The sequence below is a fragment of the Enhydra lutris genome, unplaced genomic scaffold (assembly GCF_002288905.1).
Source record: "Enhydra lutris kenyoni isolate GAN:26980312 unplaced genomic scaffold, ASM228890v2 scaffoldscaffold4, whole genome shotgun sequence".
Classification (NCBI taxonomy): Eukaryota; Metazoa; Chordata; class Mammalia; order Carnivora; family Mustelidae; genus Enhydra; species Enhydra lutris.
Genome location: NW_019154088.1, coordinates 20,024,740 through 20,049,192, shown reverse-complemented (window position 1 = coordinate 20,049,192; position 24,453 = coordinate 20,024,740). Strand labels below are relative to the sequence as shown.

The window sequence follows — 24,453 nt, the reverse complement described above, 5'->3', positions numbered from 1 at the left end:
ACTTAACCAACTGAGCCACCCAGGCGCTCCTCTCCAACCCACTTTACGTCTTTTCTTTTTCACTATGTTATTATTTTGGACAAGATGTACACAACATTGAATTCATCATAATCCTCTTTTTGTGGGACCTATCACTGTTGGTCTGTGCCAGGCCCTTAAATTTTTTTTTTTTTTTGGTTCCTCCTTTTTCTTTATTGTCAATTTCATTTCCTTCAACTTCATAGATATTCACTCTCGTATAATGAATGGTGACTTTGTAATTTATCACCCACACTTTTATTTATATATACTTTTACCCATGAATGATACATAATATTGCAAGGGTTTTTTTTGCTAGTTTTAAAATATATATAAAGACTTCTGCTATACATCCATTCAACATTGCTTTTTATATCTCTCTGAGTTGATATAAGTAGATCACATCCATTCCTGCTGATAGCTGTAGAGTATTATATATATACTATTTATTTATCTCCTATTGATGAATATTGGTGAGTATCTCCTTTAATATATAACTGTGTTATAATGAAGATTTATTTAACTGTCTTGTTCATGACTATGTGATAATTGTCTGCCTAAACCTATTTTCCAGTAAGTATTCTCAGATTGCTGTCTAGAATGACAATATCACTATAGTTCCCACCAGTTATGTGAGCAAAAAGTGATTTTCTCACATCCCAGGCAGCATTTGATGCTGTCCATCCCAAATGTTTTTGCCAGTTTTATGGCTATAAAGTGACATCTCCTTGTTGTCATTTGTATTTCTCTGGTTCCTAATAAGGGTGACATCTCTTTATGTGTTAACCAGCTATCTCATGTGCAAATTGCTTATTAATTTTCTTGGTCAATTTTAAAAATTGGACTTACTGTCTTTTTTTAAGCGAATTTACAGTAGTTTCAAATGTATCTTAGATTAACATTATAGATATTAATCATTTCTTGGTTGTTTAGGTTGCAAATGTATTTCCCAGACTGTTGCCTTTCTCTAAGAATGGTGTTTTTCACTGAACCCAGATCTTTCCTTTTGATGACCTCAAATTCATCATTTTTTCTCCCTATGATTTTGCTACCTTGTATCTTAAGACATTCTTTCCTAACCTAACATTTAAAAGCTGGTACCCTTCTTTTTTTTCTTAAGAATGTTATGGTTTGGGATGCCTGGGTGGTTCAGTCAGTTAAGCATCTGCCTTTGGCTCAGGTCATGATCCCAGGGTACTGGTATCGAGTCCCACATCAGGGCTCCTTGCTCAGCAGAGAGTCTGCTTCTTCCTCTGCCAACAAATAAATTAAAAAAATCTTTTTTTTTTAAAAGCCCAGTGATTTAAAAAAAAAAAAAAGGGGGGGGGGATATTATGGTTTTAGGAGTGCCTGGGTGGCTCAGTAGGTTAAGCATCTGCTTTTGCCTCAGGTCATGATCAAGTCCCATGATCCGCTCTCTGCTCAGCAAGAAGTCTGCTTCTCCCTCTGCCTCTGCTCCTCTCCCCTGTCCTGGACTCTCTGTCTCTCAAAAAAAAACCTTAAAAAAAAAACCAAAACCAAACATTATGGTTTTACCTTTAAGTTTTGATCATGAATCTGTCTGGAGTTTTTTGGGGGAATACAGCGTTTGTATAGATTTGCTTCCCCCACCACACACAATGGGCCCATCTATTAAATAATCTTTTCTTTCCCACTCTGATCCTTAAGGCCACCGTATAATATGGGGCCCTGCTGGTGGACTCCCTTCTGTCCCACTATTCATTTCTCCATTTCCATGCCAGTGTCACACTGTTCTAATGATGATGGCTTTGTGATATCCTTTAATATATAATAGGGCAAATCTCACCTCTTTGGTTTTTGTTTTGAAGATTGTCTTGATTCTACATAAATTTTATTTCATATGAAATATAGAATCATTGCACAATTTTCCAAAAGTCCCCCTAGGATTTTTATTCCAATTATATTAGGCTTATACATTATATTATTAATCTGGGTAGAATTGACACCTGTACAATTTTAAATATTCCCATCCATGAAAATGGCATTTACCCCCCCCCCTTCTTTTTATGTCCTTGTAGAGAAATTTAAACATTTTCCCCACAAAGGCCAAGTGCATTTTTGTTAGTGTGATATCCGGACACTTTATATGTTCATTGATGTGGTAAATGTCTTATTCTCCATCATACTTTCTATCGGATTTTCTGAATGATTATTCCTCACACAAAGGAAGATTACTCATTTTTATATTTGATGTTGAATACGGCCACCTGGCTCTTACCAGCTCTAATAATTTGTTGATTCTCTTGGCCTTTCTGTGGCCATGATCATATCCTCTGCGCTTTCCACTAAACAAGCTGCAAACTAAGGAAGCCAAAACTCGGACGGGGAGCGTCTCAGAACATACCTGTTTCCGGCCCCTGAGGGCGGGGGAATCCAACCTGGGCGGACGGCTCGGCACCCCCGCCAGGTGGACCCACTGGACCGCGCAGCGCTGGCCAGGAGGAGGCTTGCTCCCTGCCCGAAGCCCCCGCCGCAGCCAATCGCGGCGCGGACCCGCCAGGCTGGCCGGGAACGACCAATCGGCGGCTGCTCTCCTCCCGAGGCCGCTACGCCCGGGGGGAGGTGAGAGTAGTCGGCCGCTGGAAAACTGCCCCGGCAAGATGGCCCAGCGCTGATTTACGCGCCGGCCGCGCCGACGGTCACTCGTCCCCGAGCCTCGGAGCCTCCCGCCCGGCCCCCGAGCCTCGAAGCTTCACGGCCCTCGAGCTGTCCTGGCCTGTCTCGCCCATGGCGGTGGTCGCGCTGTACACGCAGGTACCTAAGGGCGGGCCCGCGGGAGGGAAGGTGGCCGGCGCTAACGCTGACTGTACCTGGCGCCCAGGCCACACCTGCGCACCTGGAGCGCTCGCCGTAAGGAAGCGCGGCGGAGGGCCTGGCGACCGGCAGCACCAGAGAGTCGCTCTCCGAGGGCTCTGGTCCCTGGCCGCGGGGCAAGCACCCCCTGGGAGCCTGGGTCCCCTCGGGATGGGAAGACCAAGTGCGAGGGGCTGCCTTCCCCGACCCGAGCTTCCCCGTGCCCAGGGATCGCGCCCCCTGTCCCCCGCGCCTCTTCGCCCCCTCCTCCGGAGCCACAGGTGGAATCAGAGTTGCCCACGGGGACATAGAAATCTCAGACCCCGGCGATTAATAGTATCCGTAATCTTCCTGACCCTCCTCGGAGCCCCTGAACAAGAAGCTTAGGACTACAGTATTCAGAATGCTTTTTAGAATTCTGGGTCTTCAGAAATGCCTGCACGTGCATTTAAGTTCATCTCAAGTCCCAAGTGGCAGCTGCCTGGGCGTTATGAGGCAAGCTTCAGCCGTAGGGGTTGAGGGCTTCTGTGAATCCCGAGGCCACGGGCTCATTCACCTCACACACATTGCTTTACAATTTATAAAGCACCTTTCACGTACACGCTGATTCTGGGAGTCACTCTAGAGCATTTCTTGCAAACTATGTCTTCCCCAGGGCTGAGGGCTCCACCCGTTATTTAGAAGGATAGCATTCTGGCACACAGGACCTCCTGAGACGAGCTTGGCTAATTATTTGGATAAAAAATAATTTGAAAAAAATTTTTTTTGAATAGCCATAAAGTCGGATCCTCTCACACCTCAGCAGAGTAGACTCTATGGTTGCTAGTATTCCGATGGCTAAGACTAGAATCTATCCATTTCCCCTTGACACACGCCCTCGGTTTATATTTTAAAAGACACTTTGCTATAGATACATACGATAGTTATAAATAATTGTTTCAATGGTTTTTCCTTCTACTTTGCTGAATTAATAATACAAGTACAAATCATCCAAACATTACTGTGCCCTCTAACACATTTCCATTAACTAGAGTTCTAAATGGGCACTGTTTGAACCTCCACTATTCCAGAAGAGTTTACCGCTGAGCATGTGAGCCTTCAGATATCCAGCAGGGCTTCTGAGGTCCTCAGCTTACTGGAGGTAAAAGAAAATTTTGGAAAAAGGCAATGCTTGGAAGATATTTTGGAGTACAGAAAACTGTTGATTAACTTATTTTAGATAACTGGTTTTTTAGAAGCAAAAATACACAAATTAAGCTTTTGTATCATCAAGTGCCTTACACCACAAATATTTTTAAATACCAACTAGGTAGCAGGCATAATGTAGGAAAACTGATATGGAAGAGTTTTCTAGAGAAGAGCTTGGATGGACAGAGAATCTGAGATTCCCAGAGCCAGAAGGAGCCCTGAGGGCCATCCCTTCTCACTTTGTATCCAAATAGGCACCTTTGTCCCAAGGCTGCCTCGTCCTTTCCAGGTGGTTAGTCAGTCCCCATAAGGTCAATTGCAGGGTGGGAAGTTTTTATAACTGTTTAGGTTTTAGACAGCGTGTTTGTTAATGAGTTTTCCTGAATGGAAACAAAATCTAAGCCCTCTCCCTTGCTTCCCCATCACTTCCTGCAACATTCCCCAAGTCCACGGATCTAGCCATTTGTCCTTGAAGGCCAGCACACAGGGTTGGCCTAAGTCGACATTCGTGTCCGGGGACCCTTGGCCATCTTTATGTCCCAGGAGTGCTGCTTCTTTGCCCAGTTTAAGCCACACAGCATTTTAAAGCAGCCTGAACCCCATTTCTGCACCCAGCGGCAAATAGTGACACTGCAGCAGGGTGACGGGGCGGAGGTGGCTCTCCGTGGGTGACAGCCGTACCACCCCTGATCTGTAGGCTACCCCGTTCACTCACGTCACACTTCACACTGTTACCTGCCTGCCCCCTGTTGAATCTTCCTTCTGGCATATGCCTTGAAGACAGATATATTATCAGCCATAAAACATTTGTTTAGTACTTTCTGATTAAAACATTGTGCTTGGGGGAGGTTAGAAAGATTTTTTTTTAAGTGATAGAAATGAGAAATGTCGAATAATTCAGTTTGCTAAAGCCCTGCAGGGATGGAGGAGCCTGCCGGTGATAGAGCTGAGAAGAGAGGGTCACGGTGGCTGAAGAGTTAGGTCAGAGCTTTATACTCTGGTGCAGATTTTGAGCATGGGAAGACGGGACCAGGGCTGTGTTTGAGGAAGTGGGGTATGCCAGCCATACTCATGGGACTCAGGGGGCTGGATTTTCAGGTCATCCTAAGTATCAGGGAGAGAATTAGGGCTGCCATATTGGATAGGGTGAATGGAGGCAGAATCCAGAGCGTGTGTGGAAGTAGGTGATGATAGGAATGGACTGGGTCGAGGGAGGAACCAGGGATGACGTGGATTTCAGGGTCTGGATGATTGAGAGCAGGGGATGCCGTGAACACACTGAGGCCCACCAGGAAGAGGTGAGCTTAGGAAGTCAGGAGGCAGACTTTGTCCCTGCAGGGCTTGAGGCGATGAAGGGGTTTCCTGGGGCCAGTGCCCTGGGTGGTTAGAGGTTGGTGGGGAGGTTGCACCAGAGTCTTCTGCCCCAAGGTAGGAATTGAAGCCCAGGCAGTGAGAGCCTTGCCAAGGGAGAGAAGAGAGCCAAGACAGTTCATGGAGGAACAAAACTATTCAGAGGGTGCCCAAGATGGAGCTGTGATAAGGAGGAGGATGTGGGAGAGCTGGCATGGGAGCCACAGGGAGAGAGGTTCTGAGAAAGAGGGGACTCCTGGGAGGAAGTGTGCTGAGAGTAGCAATTGCTACTGGAGGAAGTGTAAAATGACCCTTCTCTTTTCAAAAGCTATTTGGCAACATGCCCTAGAAATGTTGAGAGCATTTCTCTTTGAGAGAAACCGGTTTGGCCATTCACTCTTCGAACCCTCTGGAAGCCCCTGTCACTCTGAGACTCACTGACTAGCCACAAGGTCCTGCCTCTGCATCTCCCCACTGCTCAGCTCCTGCTCCGCAAACCTCTGGCAGCCCTTGGTGCACTCCTGCCCATTCGACACTCTATGCCTTAGCTTGCAGGGGTCTCTCCGCCTGAAATGACTGCTTTGCTCAGCAGCGCCTCACCTTCCAAATTCAATTTGACAGTGCCGCCTCTTTTTTTTGTTTGTTTGTTTCAGAGTTTAGTTTCAGAGGTAGAATTTAGTGATTCTTAAGTTACATATAACACCCAGTGCTCATTACATCACATGCCTCCTTAATGCCCATCACTCAGTTACCCCATCTCCACATCCCCTTCCTTTTCCAGCAACACTCAGTTTGTTTCTTACAGTTAAGAGTCTCGTATGGTTTGTCTCTCTCTCTGATTTCATTCTTCCGTCCCTTCCCCTGTGATCCTCTGTCTTATTTCTTAACTTCCACATATGAGTGAAATCATATGACGATTGTCTTTCCCTGATTGACTTATTTTGCTTAGCATAATACCCTCTGGTTCTATCTGTGTTGTTGCAAATGGTAAGATTTCAAAAAGAAATATAAGGTATCCAAATCGGCAAAGAAGAATTCACACTTTGGCTCTGCAGACAACATGATACTTTATGTTGAAAACCCCAAAGATTCCACCTAAAAATTGCTAGAACTCATTCAAGAATTCAGCACAGTGTCAGGGTATAAAATCAATGCACAGAAATCAATTGCATTTCTGTACACTAACAATGAGACAGAAGAAAGAAATTAAGGAATTGATACTATACACAAGTGCACCAAAGACTTTGAGATACCTAGGAGGAGTGTCTCCTGTGAGAAATCTTTACAACCAGCTCCACTATCTGGGCACCTTTCATTTTGACTTGTAAGCACTCATTTTCTTTTTTTTTTTTTTAAGATTTTATTTATTTATTTGACAGAGAGAGAGAGACACAGTGAGAGAGGGAGAGGGAGGCTTCCTGCTGAGTAGCGAGCTGGAGGCAGGGCTCCATCCCAGGACCCTGGGATCATGACCTGAGCCAAAGGCAGAGGTTCAACAACTGAGTCACCCAGGTGCCCACTCTTTTTTTTTTTTTTTTTTTAAGATTTTAATAATTTATTTGAGAGAGTGAGCATGAGCAGGGGGAGAGGTAGAAGTAGAAGGAGAAGCAGACTCCCCGCTGAACAGGGAGCCTGATGTGGGACTTGATCCCAGGACCACGGGATCATGACCTGAGCCGAAGACAGATGCTTAACTGACTGAGCCACCCAGGCCCCCAGCTTGTAAGTGCTTATTAACTTTGTGTTCCCCTATTGACCGAGAGTTTCTAGAGAATAGGGAACAGTGGGTCTCAATAAGCATTTTGTGTGCATGCATCCATGAGTTTTTCTGCTTTCAGAAAGAGCTGTGAGCATGAAGAAGATGATGATGGTTGCTTTTATCTCGCAGCCATGGAACACTTCTCATGTGCCAGATGCCAGGCTCACTACTTTATGTGCCTTCTTTCATCTGAGTCAACAATGTTATGTGTAGACGTTGTTATCCCAATTTTACAAATGGCTCAGATTGAGTAAATTGCCTAAAGTTGCATAGAAGTGGAGGAGGAGGCCGGATTAAAAACCTGTGTTCTTAACCACGTTGTCACAAATGGCAAGATTTCATTTCTTTTGATGGCTGCATACTATTCCATTGTATATATATACCACATCTTCTTTATCCATTCATCTGTTGATGGACATCAAAAACCTGTGTTCTTAATACCTTCCACTACCACAACTGTGGTTCAACCACTTTCACCATCTTCCTTCTCTTCTCCCCGTTCTCTCAGAGGACTCATGGGAAGTCCATCCACTTCATAGCTGAGCATATGATCTACGTGTGTGTGGGCTTTGCTTTTTTTTTTCTCCATCTAAGATATCGGTGAAAGTGGTAAATGGGTGGTGAGGCAGAGAGCTCTATGGCATGGCTCTAGAGATCTTTCTTAAATTGTTCTGGCTCATTAATCAGGACTCAGGTTATAATTGGTTTTGCCACAGATTCACAAATTATATTATCCTTCAGTCATCTATTTCTCTTGCTTCTGTATGAGGAACTCACAAGACATCTTCAGGGAAGTTTTGCTAGAACTCAGATGTGCAAGGTCAGGAGAAGCAGTTCAAGGTCTCTAAAATAAGGTCAAATTTCAGTCTAATGACTTTCCATTTGGCTATTTTAAGAAGCTTTTAGATTTCTATGTATCATTAACAACTCTGGAAAATTAGATTTATCCATTGTATTACATATGGGTACTTCAAAAGAGTTAAAAAAAAAAAGATGTAAAAACTAAAATACCAAGCTTAGTCTTTTTTTTTTTTTTAAAGATTTTATTTATTTGACAGAGAGAGAAAGAGCACACACAAAGCAGGGGGAAGAGCAGGCAGAGGCAGAGGGAGAAGCAGGTGCCCTCCCACCCCAAGCAGGTAGCCTAATGCAGGACTCAGTCTCAGGACTCTGGGATCGTGACCTGAGCTGAAGGCAGAGGCTCAACCAACTGAGATACACAGGTGCCCCCAAAGCTTAGTCTTTAATTGGTGCAACTAAACTGGGAATTTGAATTTTTGTTCAGTGGATGTTTATGGAGTGGGGAAGTCATTGTGTCAGGTTCCAGGGTACAAAGATGAGACTCTTGAGGCTCAAGTGCCAGTGGAGAAGATGGGAAGCTACCCAGAAACCTGGAGAAGGGTCAGAGAGAGAGAGAGCTCTAAAGAGGAAGCATTCAATCCTGTTTGGGGTAGAGGGTTGACAGGGTAAGTGCTGCCAAGGACAGGAGTTGTGAGCTGAATCTTGACGTCTCAGAGCAGTTTGCTCACTGGCAGCGAGAGGAGGGGTAGAACTGGTGGTAGAAGGAAGAGAGCCAAGAAAGGGCTTGGAATGTTCTAGAAACTGCTAGTGGTGACAGCTGGCAGAGGGTGGACTGAAGAAGGAGAGAAGGCTGAGTAGGAAGACAGGCCAGGACAGCGGCTCCCCACGGCTGGCTGTTCATCAGAGTCAACAAGGGAGGGGGGGGTCTCAAAGCTTTCATCTTGTTGGACCCCACCCATGGAAATTCTGATTCAGCTGTGGATGAGGGAATCTGTACAGCCACAGAAACCTGGTGTTCCGCCTCGTTGAGGAAGCCCTTAGCAGACTGTGGCGTCTGTCAGGGGAAGATTGGTGGGGGCTGGGAGCAGGGAATTGATCGATGGTTATGGCAGTGGTGGGTCGATGGGACAGACAAGGGAGACTTGTTTTTTTGTTTGTTTGTTATTTTAGGTGAGACTTGTTTAAGATGTAGGCTTTCCAGCACCTGAGGACCATTTGGTTGTTGGGGGTAGAAGGAGGGAAGGGGGTCCAGCACTTGGGACTTGGGGGTCCCAAGTTTCTGACTAGACGGTTATGAGAACTGAGGTTTGGCGGGGTATGTAATGATCATTAGAGCTTGGAATTTGTGAGCGTCTGAGGACATTTAGGGGCTGGCATCTGGAGACCACTGGAAATGTGCTCTAGACCTGTTGAGAGATCTGGGCTGGAGGTCTCTGGTGAACAGGTACCAGGGCAGTTGCCAAAGCTGTGGGAGTGGAGGACACTCTAGAGAAAGCCTGTCAGGAGGAGGGCCTGGGAAGGACACTGGGAGACAGAGGGGATGCTGGGGAGCCTGGGAAGGGCTTGGAGGGACAAGGGAAGGGGAGGAGAGGGAACATAGTATCGCTGCTCTGGCCTGGTTGACTGAGAATGTGGAGATTCCCTTCCCATCCAGAGAGCTGCTGGGAAGGAAGCTTGTGGTGTCCCCTATTCCATGTGAGGTCGTCGGTCCTTTTTGTGGCCAACAGCCGCAGATGCCTTCCAGTAGGCAGGCAAGGAGACAAGATGCCCTCTCCTTGGCTGAGCATGTGGGGTGGGGGATTCGGCATGTTCCCGGGGACGTATCACTTCCCAAGGGTCGTGCTCCTGAAGGCTTTCCCTCATTGTCACGCCTCCCTTGGCTTGGAAGTTAGGGGACACACGGTCTCCCTCCATGGGAGAGTGTTTACAGGCAGGACACGGAAGGTGGGCCTCCCTGCTCCCCGGCCCCCTAGCAGGCCTGTCCCTGGCGGGCTTGGCAGTAGTCTGAGTCTGAGGCTCCTGCTCCACAGGAAGGAGTCACACCGGGGAGGTCACATGAGAGCCGGTCACATTGTTTGCACAGGCTACTGTTTGTTTGCCTAAACGCTGCAAAGTGAGCTCTTCCTCCCGGTTAAAGCGTTAAGGCCTGGCTTTGTGGGTCAAAGAATGTGGGGAAGGAGGGAGGGACCCAAGGGTGTAACTGACATGGAACTGGGTAAACTTTGTCGTGTTTACTTACCAGGCTGGGTTGCAGCCACGGGGCCTTCAAAGACTGGCAGCATTGCTTGGCGGAGGCACCAGGCCTGGCAGGTGTGGGCAGCCTGGGGAGTCAGGGGCCATCGAGACCATTTGTGTTTCCTCCACAAGAGAAGCAGACTTTTTGGTTCCAGGGTCCTAATACTGCCTCCATTTAATACTGCTTTTGGCCAAAATAAGCCAGTGAAACTAATCAGCCTGTGCACTCTCAAGTAGATGGTTGCAGATGAGAGCTCAAGATTCTTTTCTTTTCTTTTTTTAAATATTTTTATTTATTTGAGAAACAAAGTGAGCGGGAGGAAGGGCAGAGGGAGAGGGAGAAGCAGGCTCCCCTCTGAGCATGGAGCCCGAGGTGGGACGTGATCCCAAGACCTGGAGATCATGACCAGGGCTGAAGGCATATGCTTAACCGACTGAGCCACCCAGGTGCCCTGCCTGAGAGCTCGAGATTCTTCTCAAAGTCAGATCATATAATGAACTTTATATGAACTCGTTCATATAATGAGTAGTTCAAAGTAGGAGTCGCAGGCCCTGGCTCCATGGAGTCCTGGCTTTCGTGACTTTGTGTGGTGTTCGGTGAATTACTGGCCTCCCTGAGCTTAGAGTTTGGGGTCAGGAAAACAAAAGGCTTAGACTGGCTCAGTGACTTTAACATTCCTTCTCAGAACTCCTGGCTTCCGTGGGAGGATGCCGGGGATGTCAGCTGCGGCGCCCAGCTCAGAGCCTCCTCAGGACGCCTCCGCTGTTCCTGTCTCACATGGGAGGCTGGCCCCATTTCATCTGAAGCAAGCCTTCTGTGGCTTTAAAAAGAGCTTTGACAAACAACTTGGAGTAGATGATTTCCCAGGACCCTTTCAGTTCTAAAATTCTCTAGTGGCAGGGGTGCCTGGGTGGCTCAGTCGGTTGAGGGTCCAACTCTTGATCTCAGCTCAGGTCTTGATCTCAGAGTTGTGAGTCTGAGCCCTGCGTTGGGCTCCATGCTTGGCTTGGAGACTACTTTAAAAAATAATAGAATGAGGGGCGCCTGGGTGGCTCAGTCGTTAAGCATCTGCCTTTGGCTCAGGTCATGATCCCGGGGTCCTGGGTTCGAGCCCCACATCGGACTGCCTGCCTGCTTCTCCTTCTCCCATTCCCTCGCTTGTGTTCCCTCTCTCGCTGTGTTTCTCTCTGTCAAATAAATAAAATCTTTCAAAAAAAAATAATAGAATGAAACGAAATAAAATTCTATAGTGGCCAACTCTTGATGCATTGGGATATGCCATTAATGATTTCACTTACGAGGTTAGCAGTGTTTTTGATAGCAAACCCGAGGTAGGAAGTGGTAGCATGTGGAAACAAGTATGTGTGTGTGTGTGTGTGGGGTGTGTGCCTATGTGTTTATGAGGCTTCTGTTCATGTTTGCGTGGACATGTGTATCTGAGTGTGTATCATTGCCCGCCAGGTCATTCTTCTGTTTTCTTTGTCCCTATGTCTGAAATCTTACCCATCCTGTGACTCATTTCAGCAAGCTCCTGCAGACTCCCGCCTAGCTGTCAAGAATTAAAGCAAACCAAATAAACTAGGGACTCAGGACTGATACCCAGCCACTGAGATACATATATATTTCTTTGCTTAAATAAGCCAGTTTATTATTAACTGATAGGTAAATGGATGTGCTCCTTAATCAACTTTGCCCCAGTCTAGTACTGGCATTCTGAAATTTGTTTCTTACTTTTCTTTATTTCTTCCAACATCAAACGATTTTTAGCATACAATAAAGTTGAAAGGACTTTATAGTGACCATCTGTCCTACCACCTGATTCTACCACGAACGTTTCACCATATTTGTTATATGTCTATCCATCTTCCTATCCTTCTGTCCAGTCCTCAGACCCTCTTACTTGTGGAAGCATTTTAGAGTAAATCACATGCCTCAGTACATGTCGTCCTAAATATATTAGTGTGTCTATTGTTAAGAGTTTTATATTTGTTTAGTTCTTTGTGTAAGATTTTCAAACAGTGAAACACCAGTCTTAGGTCTGTGTTCTGTGAGGTTTGAAAAGTGCTTACCACCTGGGTAACCCAAACCCCACCAAGGCATAGAATGTTGCCATCACCCCCAGAACATTCCCTTGAGGGTCTTCCCACTCACTTCCCAGCACCACCTACCCCCAGAAACAACTACTGCTCTGACTCCGCCCCTTACCTTAGTTTTACCTGTCCTCGCACTTCAAAGGGATTCCCACAGAACATACTCATTGGTGGATGTTTCTTTAGCTCTGCCTCACGGTTTGGAGATTCGTCTACATTCTTGCTTGTATCAGTAATTGATTCTTCCTACTGGTAAATAGTATTCCATTGTGTGAATGTACCACAGTTTCATTTGTCTTTTAATTCATTCTCATATTAATGGACATCTAGTTTGTTTCCAGTTTTTGGCCAGTATGAATAAAGTTACTATCAAGATTCACGTACACGTTTTTTTTGTGGACCTATATTTTGATATTTGCCTTTAAAGATTATTCTGATTATAAAAGTAAAACATGCAAACTGTAGAAAATACGTAGAACTGTACCAAGGAAAATCAAAATGCCATGATTTTATTGCTCAGAATCTTTTTGTAACTCAAAACTCCTGAAGGTACAATCTTTCAACACAAACGAGTATTTCCTCAGTCAGAGGGTAGCAGTAGACCAGTGGCCCAAGGAGCAGAGGGATGCGAATATGCACATTTGCACATGCGGCTCTGGGTTAGGGGCTGGCTGGGTTAGCAGGAGGACCGTGGTGACTTGAGAGCAAATGCCTTTCCTTCTTAGCAACCCAATGCATACACATAATAGATGCTTATTAGCAAGTGTCGATGAAATGAACGAAGAGATGAATGGATAAACAGATGAACAGCCCTGCAGGGCAGTGTGAGATGTGGGGTCTGGGAGGAGGAGTAAGAGTAGTCCGTGGGTGTTGCCGACAGGAAGAGAGGAATTAACCATGGGCCCTGTGACAGACATGGAAGCCCCCTTGTCTCTATCTTGAGCAGCATTCAGGTGCCCCAGGTGGGTTCTGGAGAGTGAGCCTGTCTCCTTCCCAGTGTGCCAGTGTGAGTATTAGACACGCAGGTCAGGCTGCTAGGGCTGCCTTAAGTGGCCTGTGGCCTGGGTGGTGCTTAAACAGCAGATGCTTATGTTGTCACGGTTATGGAGGCTGAGAAGTCCAAGCGTGCAGACAGTGGCTTTCCCCATATGTGTTCTTGTGGCTTTTTTGGTGTATGCAGATGGAGAGAGAGTGCAGTGGGAGCTCTCGGTGTCTCTTCCTACAAGGACACTAATCCCATCAGATCAGAGCCTTTTTACCCATTTAACTTTCATTACCTCTTAAAGACGTTATCTCCAAATTCAGTCTCATTGGAGATTAGGGCTTCGAGATATGAATTGGAGGGGGATAGGTAGAGACATAATTCAGTTCATAGCAATGAGATTCTGCCTAAAGATTTATATACCAACACTGAGTCAGCTGTTGCAATCGCCTGTTGGGAGTGGAGCCCAGCAGCCGCAGCTGGCCTTCCACATTTCCCACAGTGGGAATCCTTGGCTATCCACCAGTGCAGTTAAGACTGAGGTAACACTACTCTAGCAATACTTCCATAGCATCTGGCAGAGTGCTTTCAACTACACAGCCTAATTTAACCTCCCAGCAAATGTGAAGTAGATATTGTACCCACTTTATGGATGAGAAAAATGAGGCACAGGAAGTTAAGTGTCTGGCCCAGAGACCCACAGCCCATCAGTGATGAACCAAATCCCTCTGTTTCAACTCTCATAGACAGCGCTCAGATCTTCCCATGAAGGGACTCATGATTTTCTTTCTAATCCCAGGCTCTCAGTTTTCAAAGTATGTTTAGGATGCTTTGGGGATTCCATTGCCTATAAAAATGAAGCAACTAGGTGTGGGGCCTCACAGACACACTGAAGACTACCTCATAAGCAACAGTTAGGTAAAAGTATTCCTGAAGAAGGGACCGACTGAGCAGACAGAAAGAAATCTCCCTGAGTCTAATTATCTTATGATCTGTGTATTTGTCTTCAAAGTTCTGAAATTAAGGCTGTTTTATTCTGTTGTTCAGTACAACAGGGTATGGATTCCTGATCCTGAAGAAGTTTGGAAGTCTGCTGAAATAGCAAAAGACTACAGAGTTGGTGACAAAGTCCTGAGACTCTTGCTGGAGGATGGAACGGTGAGGGTCCTTGCTGGCCGTGGCTGCCACAACATGTAAAGGGATAGCTGGGCCACATGTGGAGGGCGACCTGTGGTCCCGTGGGAGTGGCCAGGTGGTGCTGTGATCCCCTCCTGTTTGTGCCACATGCCCGACATTGCCCTAATGAAAGCATCAAGGGCCCCGTGTCACCAGGGCCTCTCTCTGGAGCGAGACACAGGAAGCAGGTCTCTGTCCTGTGCTGCATCCCCAGGGATCCAGCATGGTGGGGAGAACACTGAAAAATGATCCGCCAGTTTGATTTAATGGGTCTCAGCATAGAGTGTGAGCAAAGATGAGGAACTTGGAGGGAGGTGGTCTGAGCCCAGGGCAAAAACTGGTAGAGAGAAACATCACAATGGGAAGAGGAAGAGAAATAGAGGAGGGAGATAGAAAATAGGAAGGGGGAGGGAGGGGTGGGAGAAGAACAAAAAGGAGTAAAATCCATCCATGGGTGGTAGAAACAGACAAGCACTGGGACCGCCACGGGTTCCTGTGGCAGGGTGATTGGGGAAGTGATGGGAGGTGGGACAGGAACGGAATGCCAGCTTTCTGTAATGTTCTGAGGAGCCTGTCCGTGAGGCTGGATCACGTCAGCGGTGGCTCCTGTGCTCCGGGGTGCCTGTGAGCAGGTCCTTCCAAAGGTCAGATATGTCTTTTTATTGTCAGCTCCAGCAGATTTTACCATGACTTTAAGTATCCATCGTGAGTTGTCCTTGGCCGCCATACCCCGTAGCTGTAATGACACCCCGACTGGATCCATAGTTAGGTGACCTTACTTTTTAGCTTCAAGTCCCTAGGATGCAGAGCTGGGCAAAGGATTCATGTTCCATCTGGGTATTAGAGTTGGTGCAGAGAATATCATGTGAATATTAAAATGCTGGAAATTTTGAGTCATGCGCAAGGTCTCTGTAGAGACAGGACACAATATTTACAATGAGACTATCGTGGATTTGGGAGCTGTTTCCTGAGATCCTGGGAAGGGAGATGAGCATGTGATCTTAGTGGTTAAGGGCACTCCCTCAAGAATCGTGCTACGGATTCAAAGCCTGCTGTGGCCACTAAGTCTGTAACCCTGAGTCCTTGGGTTTTTTCATATGCAAATTGGAGTTCCTAACAGCATGGTAGTGACAGGTTTGCTGCAGATCAAATGAGATGATCTGTGTGTGTGCGCGCACGTGCATGCGCATGCACGTGCAAACTCAAGAGACCGGCAGGAAGATGCTGTACTCACATGGAACCTGCCCTTTCCCACCAGTGGCTCCTTGCAGCCTTGTTGAGCACATCCCGTGTGTGGTCCAGGTTCTCATTAGGTAGCGTGCGGCTCTGGGAGGACAAATCTCACGACTTGCTGCTTTAGTTGTATCAGCAGGTCTTCAGGTGGCGACATTCCTGGCTCTGAACCTGAGCCCAGGAGAGGCAGGTTAAGAGGGCAGCCGGCCAGACTGCTCCTTGGCTTAATCCTTCCTCTCTTCCATGAAGGACAAAGTCTGTTTTGTTCCTCCAACTGTTCATCTAATGTTCTTTACATACGGCCCTTTCCCCCAAGACTCTCCTCTTTTTCTCTCTGTCTCTCATACACACACATACACACACTCATGCACACACACACACACGCAGCAGCTGAACTTGGAAAGGAAGTTATTGATTTAAAATGATAACAGAAAAACTCAGGGAAAGAAAAATGATATGTGAGCAGCATTTTTCTTGATTTTATTCTCAAAATAAAAATGTGTAGATTGGGGCGCCTGGGTGGCCCAGTGGGTTAAAGCCTCTGCCTTTGGCTCAGGTCATGATCCCAGGGTCCTGGGATTGAGCCCGGCATCGGGCTCTCTGCTCAGTGGGGAGCCTGCTTCCTCCTCTCTCTCTCTCTCTGCCTGCCTCTCTACCTACATGTGATCTCTGTTTGTCAAATAAATAAATAAAATCTTTAAAAAAAAAAAGTGTAGATTAAGAATATTCTACTTGACCCTTATCTTTCATCACTCACAAAAATTAACTCAACATGAATTAAAGATTTCAATGTAAGACCTGAAACCATGACACTCCTAGAAGAGAACATAGGAATAAAGCCCCTTGACATGAGTCTTCGTGATGTTTTTTGATTTGACACCTAAAGCACAAGCGACAAAATGAAAATATAAACAGGTGTGACTACATCAAACTAAAAAACCTCTGCCCAACAAAAGAAACTATCCACAAGGTGAAAAGACAACCTACAGAAGGGGAAAAAATATTTGCAAACCGTATATCTGATAAGGGGGTATTATCCAAAATTTACTCATCTGTGGAATTTAAGAAACCAAACAGATGAACATAGGGGAAGAGAAGGAAAGTAAGATGAAAATTGAGAGGGAACCAAATCATAAGAGACTCCTAACTGTAGAAAACAAACTGAGGGTCACTGGAGGGGAGTGGTGGGGGGATGGTTAACCGGGTGATGGGCATTAAGGAGGTCACGTGATGTAATGAGCACTGCAACTGACGAGTAACTGAACTCTACCTCTGAAACTAATATAAAATTTTTTTTAAGTTTTAAAAAATAAAAATAAAAATAAATGTTGCTGAAAAAGAATTCTTAAAACTCAATAGAAACAAAACAAAACAAAAAAACCCAAACCAACCAAACAAACAAACAAAAAACTAAAAATGGGCAAAGGACCTAAATAGACATTTTTCTGAAGAAGACACCCAGATGGCCAACAGACACTTGAAAAGGGGCTCGACATGAGTAATCATTAGGGAAATGCAGATCAAAACCACCATCTACATATTCTCGTGCCTACTAGCATGGCCATCATCAAAAGGACAGATAGTAAGAAATGTGGTGCGGATGTGGTGAAAAGGGAACCCTGGGCCCTGCTGGTGGGACTCTAAATTGTACAGCCACTACGGAAAACAGAATGGAGAACCCGCAGACATTTTATTTATTTTTTATTTTTATTTTTTAAAAGATTTTATTTATTTATTTGAGAGAGAGAGAGAGAATGAGAGGGGGAGAAGGTCAGGGGAAGAAGCAGACGCCCCATTGAGCTGGAAGCCTGATGTGGGACTCGATCCGGGGACTCCAGGATCATGACCTGGGCCGAAGGCAGTCGCTTAACCAACTGAGCCACCCAGGTGCCCACCCCCACCTGCAGACATTTTAAAATGGCGCTACCGTGTGGTCCAGCTGCTCCTCCTCTAGGAATATATCCAAAGGAAACAAAGACACAAACTCAAAAAGGAATCTGCACCCCAATGTTTATAGCAGCATAAGTCACAATCATGAAGATGTGGAAACTACTTAGGTGTCTGTCCATCGACGGATGAACGGATAAAAAAGTCATCGTCTGTGTGTTTCTGTACAGTGGACTATCCCTCAGTCCTAAAAAACAAACCCTAACATTTGTGACAACGTGGATGGAACTTGAAGGTATTATTCTGAGTGAAATAAGTCAGAGAAAGACAAAGACTGTATGATCTCACTTATATGTGGAATCTAAAAAAAAAATCCAGCAACATAAAAAAAAAAAAATAAAACTCAGAAATAAAGATGGGACTTCTGGTTATCGGAGGCAGGGGTAGGGATGGGGAAGGGGAAGAAGCTGACCAAAAGATACATACTTCCAGCTATAAGTCCTAGGGGTGTCGTGCACAGCATGATGACTGGGGCCATGCCGCTAGGAAACTTCAATGAAATCCTGAGAATTTCCATCACAAGGAGAAAATTTTTTTTCTTCTTTCTTTTCTCCTTTTTTTATTACATAGATATGAAGTGATGGATGTTAGCTGAACCTACTGTGCTAATCATTTCACAGTACATGTAAATCAAACCATTGTGTTGGACCACTTAAAATTATACAATAATATGTGTCTATTACTTCTCAATAAAATAGGGAAAAATAATAACTCTGCTTGGGGCCCACCCACAAATATATTTGCACTGGAAACAGAGCAGGCAGCTGTGATTCAATCCAGTTGGCCTGGATTGTCCCGAGCCGCTCTCCTCGGGCCACACAGCCCGACCAAGTCACCGACAAAGCCCTGTCCGCGCGGATGGGAGGTGTCATGACTCGGACTTCAGAGCCAGCCAGGTCTGTAAGAACCCTGTGAGCTTGGACAAGGAGAGGAACCTTTCTGAAGCTGCCTCCGTAGCTGTTAATTAGGGTGGACGTGCCCTCCTTGGAAGGCAGTCTTGAGGACCACTGACTGAATACTTGGCAGAGGGTCTGCATGGTGGGCACTTGTGGGGCGGGGGAGGGAGCACATCATCTTGTGGAGCAGGTTCAGGACCAGGAATAGAAAGGCAGGCAGCCTAGGAACATGGAAGGGAAACAAGCTTGCTGGGTGATCTTGCTCGAGTCACTTCCCCAGGCTGTGAGATGAAAGTGAAGAAAGTTAGAGCAGGTGTTCATCATGGACACCACAAGGCTTGCCAAACTCTCCTTCGTTCTGCTCAGGCAGCTGCTGTCAGAACGCTGGGTGAAATCTAGTGCAGGAAACACTGTCCCCAGCAAGTTATTCAGCCAGCGCCCAGGATGACAGAAACAGGCCGCCTTCAGCTATAGACGGGAGTCAGAGCACCTGCGTCCTCTCAAAGAGAGACTGTCACCCACACGGGCTCCTTCAGACACTTTTCACCACCCAGCAGGACCCTGTTTTCAAGCAAAATGTTCATGGTGCTCAGCATCTAACCTACGTACCAGTGGACCCCCTGTGGTAGAGTTGGAGGTGGCATGCCCAGGTCCCTGCCCATGTAGCTTCCCTGTCACCTCTCACGGAGCCTTCAATGAGGTCTTGTAGCTCCAGCCAGTCTTTCCACAGATGAGAGAGGAATGGTCCAGAAAGGATGAGAGACTTGCCCTTGGGCCCACAGCCAATATCCTAGTCCCCTGGCTCTCATTCCCCAAGAGTCAGTAATGGAGATGATTTTCTCTTTGCTCTACATACATTTGTTTTTCAGAGTGTCTGGGATCACTCCAAAAGGGGATGGATAGGACGGAGAACAGGAGTTCAGAAACACCAAGAGTCTTTCACTTCTAGAACTTTAATTCCGTCTTTGTCCACAGGAGCTGGATTATTCCGTTGATCCAGAATCCCTGCCTCCGCTTCGGAACCCCGACATCCTCGTGGGCGAGAATGACCTCACGGCCCTCAGCTATCTCCACGAGCCCGCGGTGCTCCACAATCTCAGAGTCCGCTTTGCAGAATCCAAACTCATTTACACCTACAGTGGTAAGGAGAGCAATTCTAAGAGAGCAGCCATGACCAGAAACACCATGCTTGCTGTCTAGGGTGTCCCGAGTACATTTTATATCTTATTTACGTTAGAAATGTCGACTTCTGCCAAAAGGTACACTTGGACCTAGACATTTGCCCAGATTTTTGTCTGACAAGCACAGACATTTGATCTTCAAGAGTCTGTTGTAAACAGAAGTGTCTATGGGTGGGGAGAATCTTGGGCAAGACTTAAGATCAGACTCCCAAGAAAGCTGTAACTGGATAAAGCTTGTGTTTGAGTTTCTTACTGGATTTAATACATTTATTACTTACTCTGGGCAATGATGTTATCATTATATTTACATTGAGAATTGAAAGAGCTTTCAGTTTTAGGGCATTCCCATCTGTCATCTCCTCCAACCCTGACAGTCGCTCAGAAATGTGGGTGGCATCCACAGGGACCTGAGATCCAGAGTGTTATGTGACCTGCCCCAAGTCACAGGGCACGCTTAATAACTGGCAGAGCTGGGCTTGCTCCTAAGAACCTGGAGAAGCAGGTGACAGTAAAATCCCCAGCACTGCATCGGGCATCTTTCCCCAGGAATCATTCTGGTGGCCATGAATCCTTACAAGCAGTTGCCGATCTACGGAGATGCCATCATCCACGCCTACAGCGGGCAGAACATGGGCGATATGGACCCACATATATTTGCCGTGGCTGAAGAGGCATACAAGCAGATGGCCAGGTAGCCTCCTGCTGGGCAGGGCTCCCTCCTTCTGGCCCAGCTCCCCGCCCTCGTGTGTGCTGGGCCCTCACTGTGGAGGGGGACCCTCTGGCACTGGTCTTGTTAAAGGGGACTGTGGTAGAATGGACTACCTATAATGCAGTAGCAAATGACTGCCTGCGTAACCTGTCTAGACCAGGTTTCCTGGTTTTTCTTCTTCCAGGGAGTCAAAAGTCAAACCTATCAATCTGGGAATGTCAGATGCTTCGCTTGTGGTGTGTTTGGTTGGAGGAATGTTGATTTCTCCACTGTGAGATGCGCAAGCTTTTTCCCTCCGATCCGGGCCAGCAAAATCTTATGATAGAGGAGCACATGTTTTAGCTGTGGGAGATGTAGAGCTTTAGCCTCATTTTGCCACCTGTGTTCTGTGTGGCCCCGTGGAGTTTTTGTTTTGCTGGTGAACATTTATTAAAAGCCTCCTGTGGAGCAGGCCCCGTGCACTCATTCTCATACACCATTGAGGTGTACCCTCAGACTGGCCTGCGATGGAGACACCTGGGCAACAAGCTGAGGTTTGGGGTTCACCCACCCAAGACCACCAGCAAGCAGAGCTGGGATGTGTGCTCGGGGTTTCTGACCCCACGTGTAATGTCTTTTGGCTTCGATGTCCTCATCTGTCAAGTATGAAGAATAGAAACACCTTCCTATCTTTGTAGACCATTTTGTGGTTCTCAAAAGAACTTTCCAGGCAGTGATCTCCTTTAAGTCTGGCAATGCCCCCGTGAAGTGCATTGAGCTTTGCCCTGGTGAACGCAAACCTGAGGCACAGGGCTTAGACCTGCTAACCATTTACCACATAATCCCGGGCACAGCCTCTCCACTCCCTTAGCCTTATTGTCTTTATCTGTGAACCAGACACTCAGGAGGCACCCATTCGTGGTTCATGGCTTATAATCAGGGGGAAGAATGATGACGTGAACAAGGTAGAGTGTGTGGTTCTCTCCTGCAAAAAAGGCTGATGGGCTGATGGATAGTCTGGGACTAGTGTACCACCTCTACCAGCCGTCGGGGACCCAATGCCTTCCAGATCTTCAGTCCCTGGAGTGAGACTTTCCTCCTGAGGGCCGCTAATACTTAGCTGTCTCCTCCATACTCTGGGTGACAAAGTGTCAGAGGGGAAGTGTGTGCCCCTCCTGGTTATGGAGACTCCCTGGAAACCCCACAAAACCCCTCTGCTCACAGCTCTTTGGGCAGGACCTACTCCCATGATCATGCCTACTGACAAGCAGAGCTGGGATATATAGTCTTCCATATGGGCAGCAGTGTGCCCACTAAAAGTTGGGACATAGTCTCTAACAAGGAAGAAAAGGATGAATGTTGAGTAGAGATTTAACAATTAATGACCAATTACTTTGGTCTCTGCTATAGCAAGATTCCTTCCAATTACAAAACACCCATGGTTCTGGGATTTGTCCTGCTCCCTGTAGGTCTCTGTGATGGAAGTTCATGTAGTTCACAGAGTTCACAGAGATGTAGGTCTCTGTGATGGAAGTTCATGGCTCCCAGCCTGATGGGCCAGGGATGCTCCCGAGTATCAGCAGTCTGAGCTCATGGGAGCTATAGGGCTGAACCAGGGTCAAGATCAAAGACCCCGTTTTTTCTCGAGGGCTTCCTGTAACAGTACTGAACATAAGGTAGTTTTATGTTGTACTTGCTGATGCTAAACTGGCACTTGGAAGAGCCTGGCTTTAAAACTCCCTCCCTGTTCTACCTGGCCAAGGGATACTGGGGCTGTCTGTCACTCACTTCCTCAGAGGCTTGCTTTTTTGGGCAGGAACGCTATCTCTGAGGTCCTTCTGGTGTTCACAGGGAGGCTGCATACTCTGTGTCCTGGGTCAAGTCATTTTACTTTTCTGAACCCCTATTGTACTCTTCTGTAAAATGGGTATATGTGGCATAGACTTTTTTCCAAGGTTTAAATGAGAATCCTTATAAAGTATTTGTGAAGTGTATAGTATATCAGCAATGCTGGATACCTAGACCAGCATGATAGGAAGATTCTGTCATCATCTTACGATATGAAAAGTTGAATGCGTTTTTTAAGATCTCTAAAATATGTAGGACACGTTGGTATACTGAGCACATATGTTCCCAAGCATATTTTAAATAGTTGCTCTCCAAAATAATGTCTTTAAATATCTTATGTTTATGTGGGGATACACAGAGAGGAGTTGACCTGGGCCCGAGACAACTGTTTTCAGAGGCCTGCTTGCAAAGCTGGCCCAGGGCTAGCCTATAGGAGCTTGGATTTTAGGAAGTTTCCCACCCAGCCTAACTGATGAGAGTGACTCACTGTACCTGGATTGTTTGCGTAAATGATGGAGCTCATGCTGAGTGCCCACTCTCCTTCTCAGCATCTTGAATTTCGGTATGTGCTCAGCTGAGGATGCCTATGTGACCAGCCCCTGGTGAAAACCCTGGGCCCCGACTCTCTGAAGAGCTTCCCTGGTGGACAGCACTTCCCACGGGTTGTCATAATTCACTGCTGAAGGATTTAAGTGTTCATGCCTGGCTTCCTCTGGATTTGTCACCCTGTGCCCTTTCCATGTGCAGATTTACTTTGTATTCTTTCACTATAAGTCTTAGCCGTGAGGATGGCTATGTGCTGCGCCCTGTGAGTCCTCTAGCAGATCACTGACATAGGAGTGGTCTGGGGGCCCTCAGCATGGGGGACAGAGCAGGAAACAGTTGTGTGTTCAGCTTGATCCCATAGAAAAAGAGACTAGAAGGAAATTCACTGGAGTATTAAAAACAGAGTGATGAAACAGAGTTTGCCTTCTTTCCACTTGTCTGCATTTTTTCTTCCTGAGTATATATTGCCTTTTTAATAGGAAGAAGTGAGCATTTTAAAAAATCCTTTTATTTGCTTTAGAAACAATAAAAATCAGTCAATAATTGTAAGTGGGGAGTCAGGTGCCGGGAAGACTGTGTCTGCTCGCTACGCCATGAGGTATTTTGCCACCGTCAGCAAGTCCAGCAGTAACACCCACGTGGAGGACAAGGTTCTGGCATCAAACCCCATAACAGAGGTATGCAGCCGGGGGGGGTGGGGAGCAGGGTCACAGGGGACAGTGTGTGATGGAGAGGTGGGTTGGTTTGTGTATGTGTTTTCATGGCTAACTCAAGCCCTCCCCTTTAAAGACAATGGAAGTGAGGGCAGAAAAGTGCACCAACTTTTCGAGCTGATTGGTAAATATTCAGGAATTATTTTGCAAGCTGACTGTTAAACCTTTGGTAGTTTGACATCAGTCATGGTGGGAATATATGCACCTTACAAATTGGCAAATGCTACATATCAAGACCCTTCCTTCTCCACTCCCCGAGAGCTGATCCATTCACACAATGCTAACGAGGGCAGTGGCGTGGGCAAGGCCAGCCATGCAGGCACTCAGGAGGAAGGAGCCAGCCCTCAAGGGAGAAGGAGCATCTGAAAGTCTCAGGGGATGTCCGAAGACCAACTCTGGCTGCTTTGCAAAATGGGAAAAGGATTGACTTCAATTTATTTGGAAGCACAGCAAAAAAATTAAGACCATTAGATTCTTAGACCTCCTCTTTCTGTCTTCTCAAATCAGAATTATGAATATATATTTATCAGACCATGTATTTTGTTTAAGCCATTGTGTCAGATAATACAGGAGGTGATGGAAAAGAGTAAGACCCGGTCCCCAAGTCTTAAGACTCCTCTAACATAAACATACTTTAAAGTTAAGTGGAAACATAAATCACAATCTAAGATAGCAGTAGTAAAGTTGTCCAGAGGCACTGCCCAGTGGATGAATTTATGTGATTATTTGTTTAGGATCAATCTTGCCCAGTAGATGGTAAGCTCCAGAGAGGCAGGACCCTGTCCACTTGGCTCACCTTTGCCACCCAAGCACGTGGCCCATAGGGACTCAGTAAATGTGTCATCAAAAAGCATGATGACCGGGGCGCCTGGGTGGCTCAGTGGGTTGAGCCGCTGCCTTCGGCTCAGGTCATGATCTCAGAGTCCTGGGATCGAGCCCCGCATCGGGCTCTCTGCTCTCTAGGGGAGCCTGCTTCTTCCTCTCTCT

The 24,453-nt window shown here is 46.4% G+C and overlaps 1 protein-coding gene across 1 annotated transcript in view; it reads left to right on the top strand.

The window, feature by feature from the left end:
- Positions 1-2,653: 2,653 nt before the first annotated feature.
- LOC111161395 (myosin VC) overlaps positions 2,654-24,453 on the top strand; it is a 100,525-nt gene continuing 78,725 nt past the window's right edge. Inside the window, exons 1-5 of the mRNA XM_022525016.1 lie at positions 2,654-2,793; positions 14,286-14,396; positions 19,466-19,631; positions 20,218-20,362; positions 23,274-23,430. Of these exons, the coding sequence (XP_022380724.1) occupies positions 2,767-2,793; positions 14,286-14,396; positions 19,466-19,631; positions 20,218-20,362; positions 23,274-23,430 (606 nt within the window). The 5' untranslated portion in view covers positions 2,654-2,766. The remainder of the gene's footprint in view (positions 2,794-14,285; positions 14,397-19,465; positions 19,632-20,217; positions 20,363-23,273; positions 23,431-24,453) is intronic.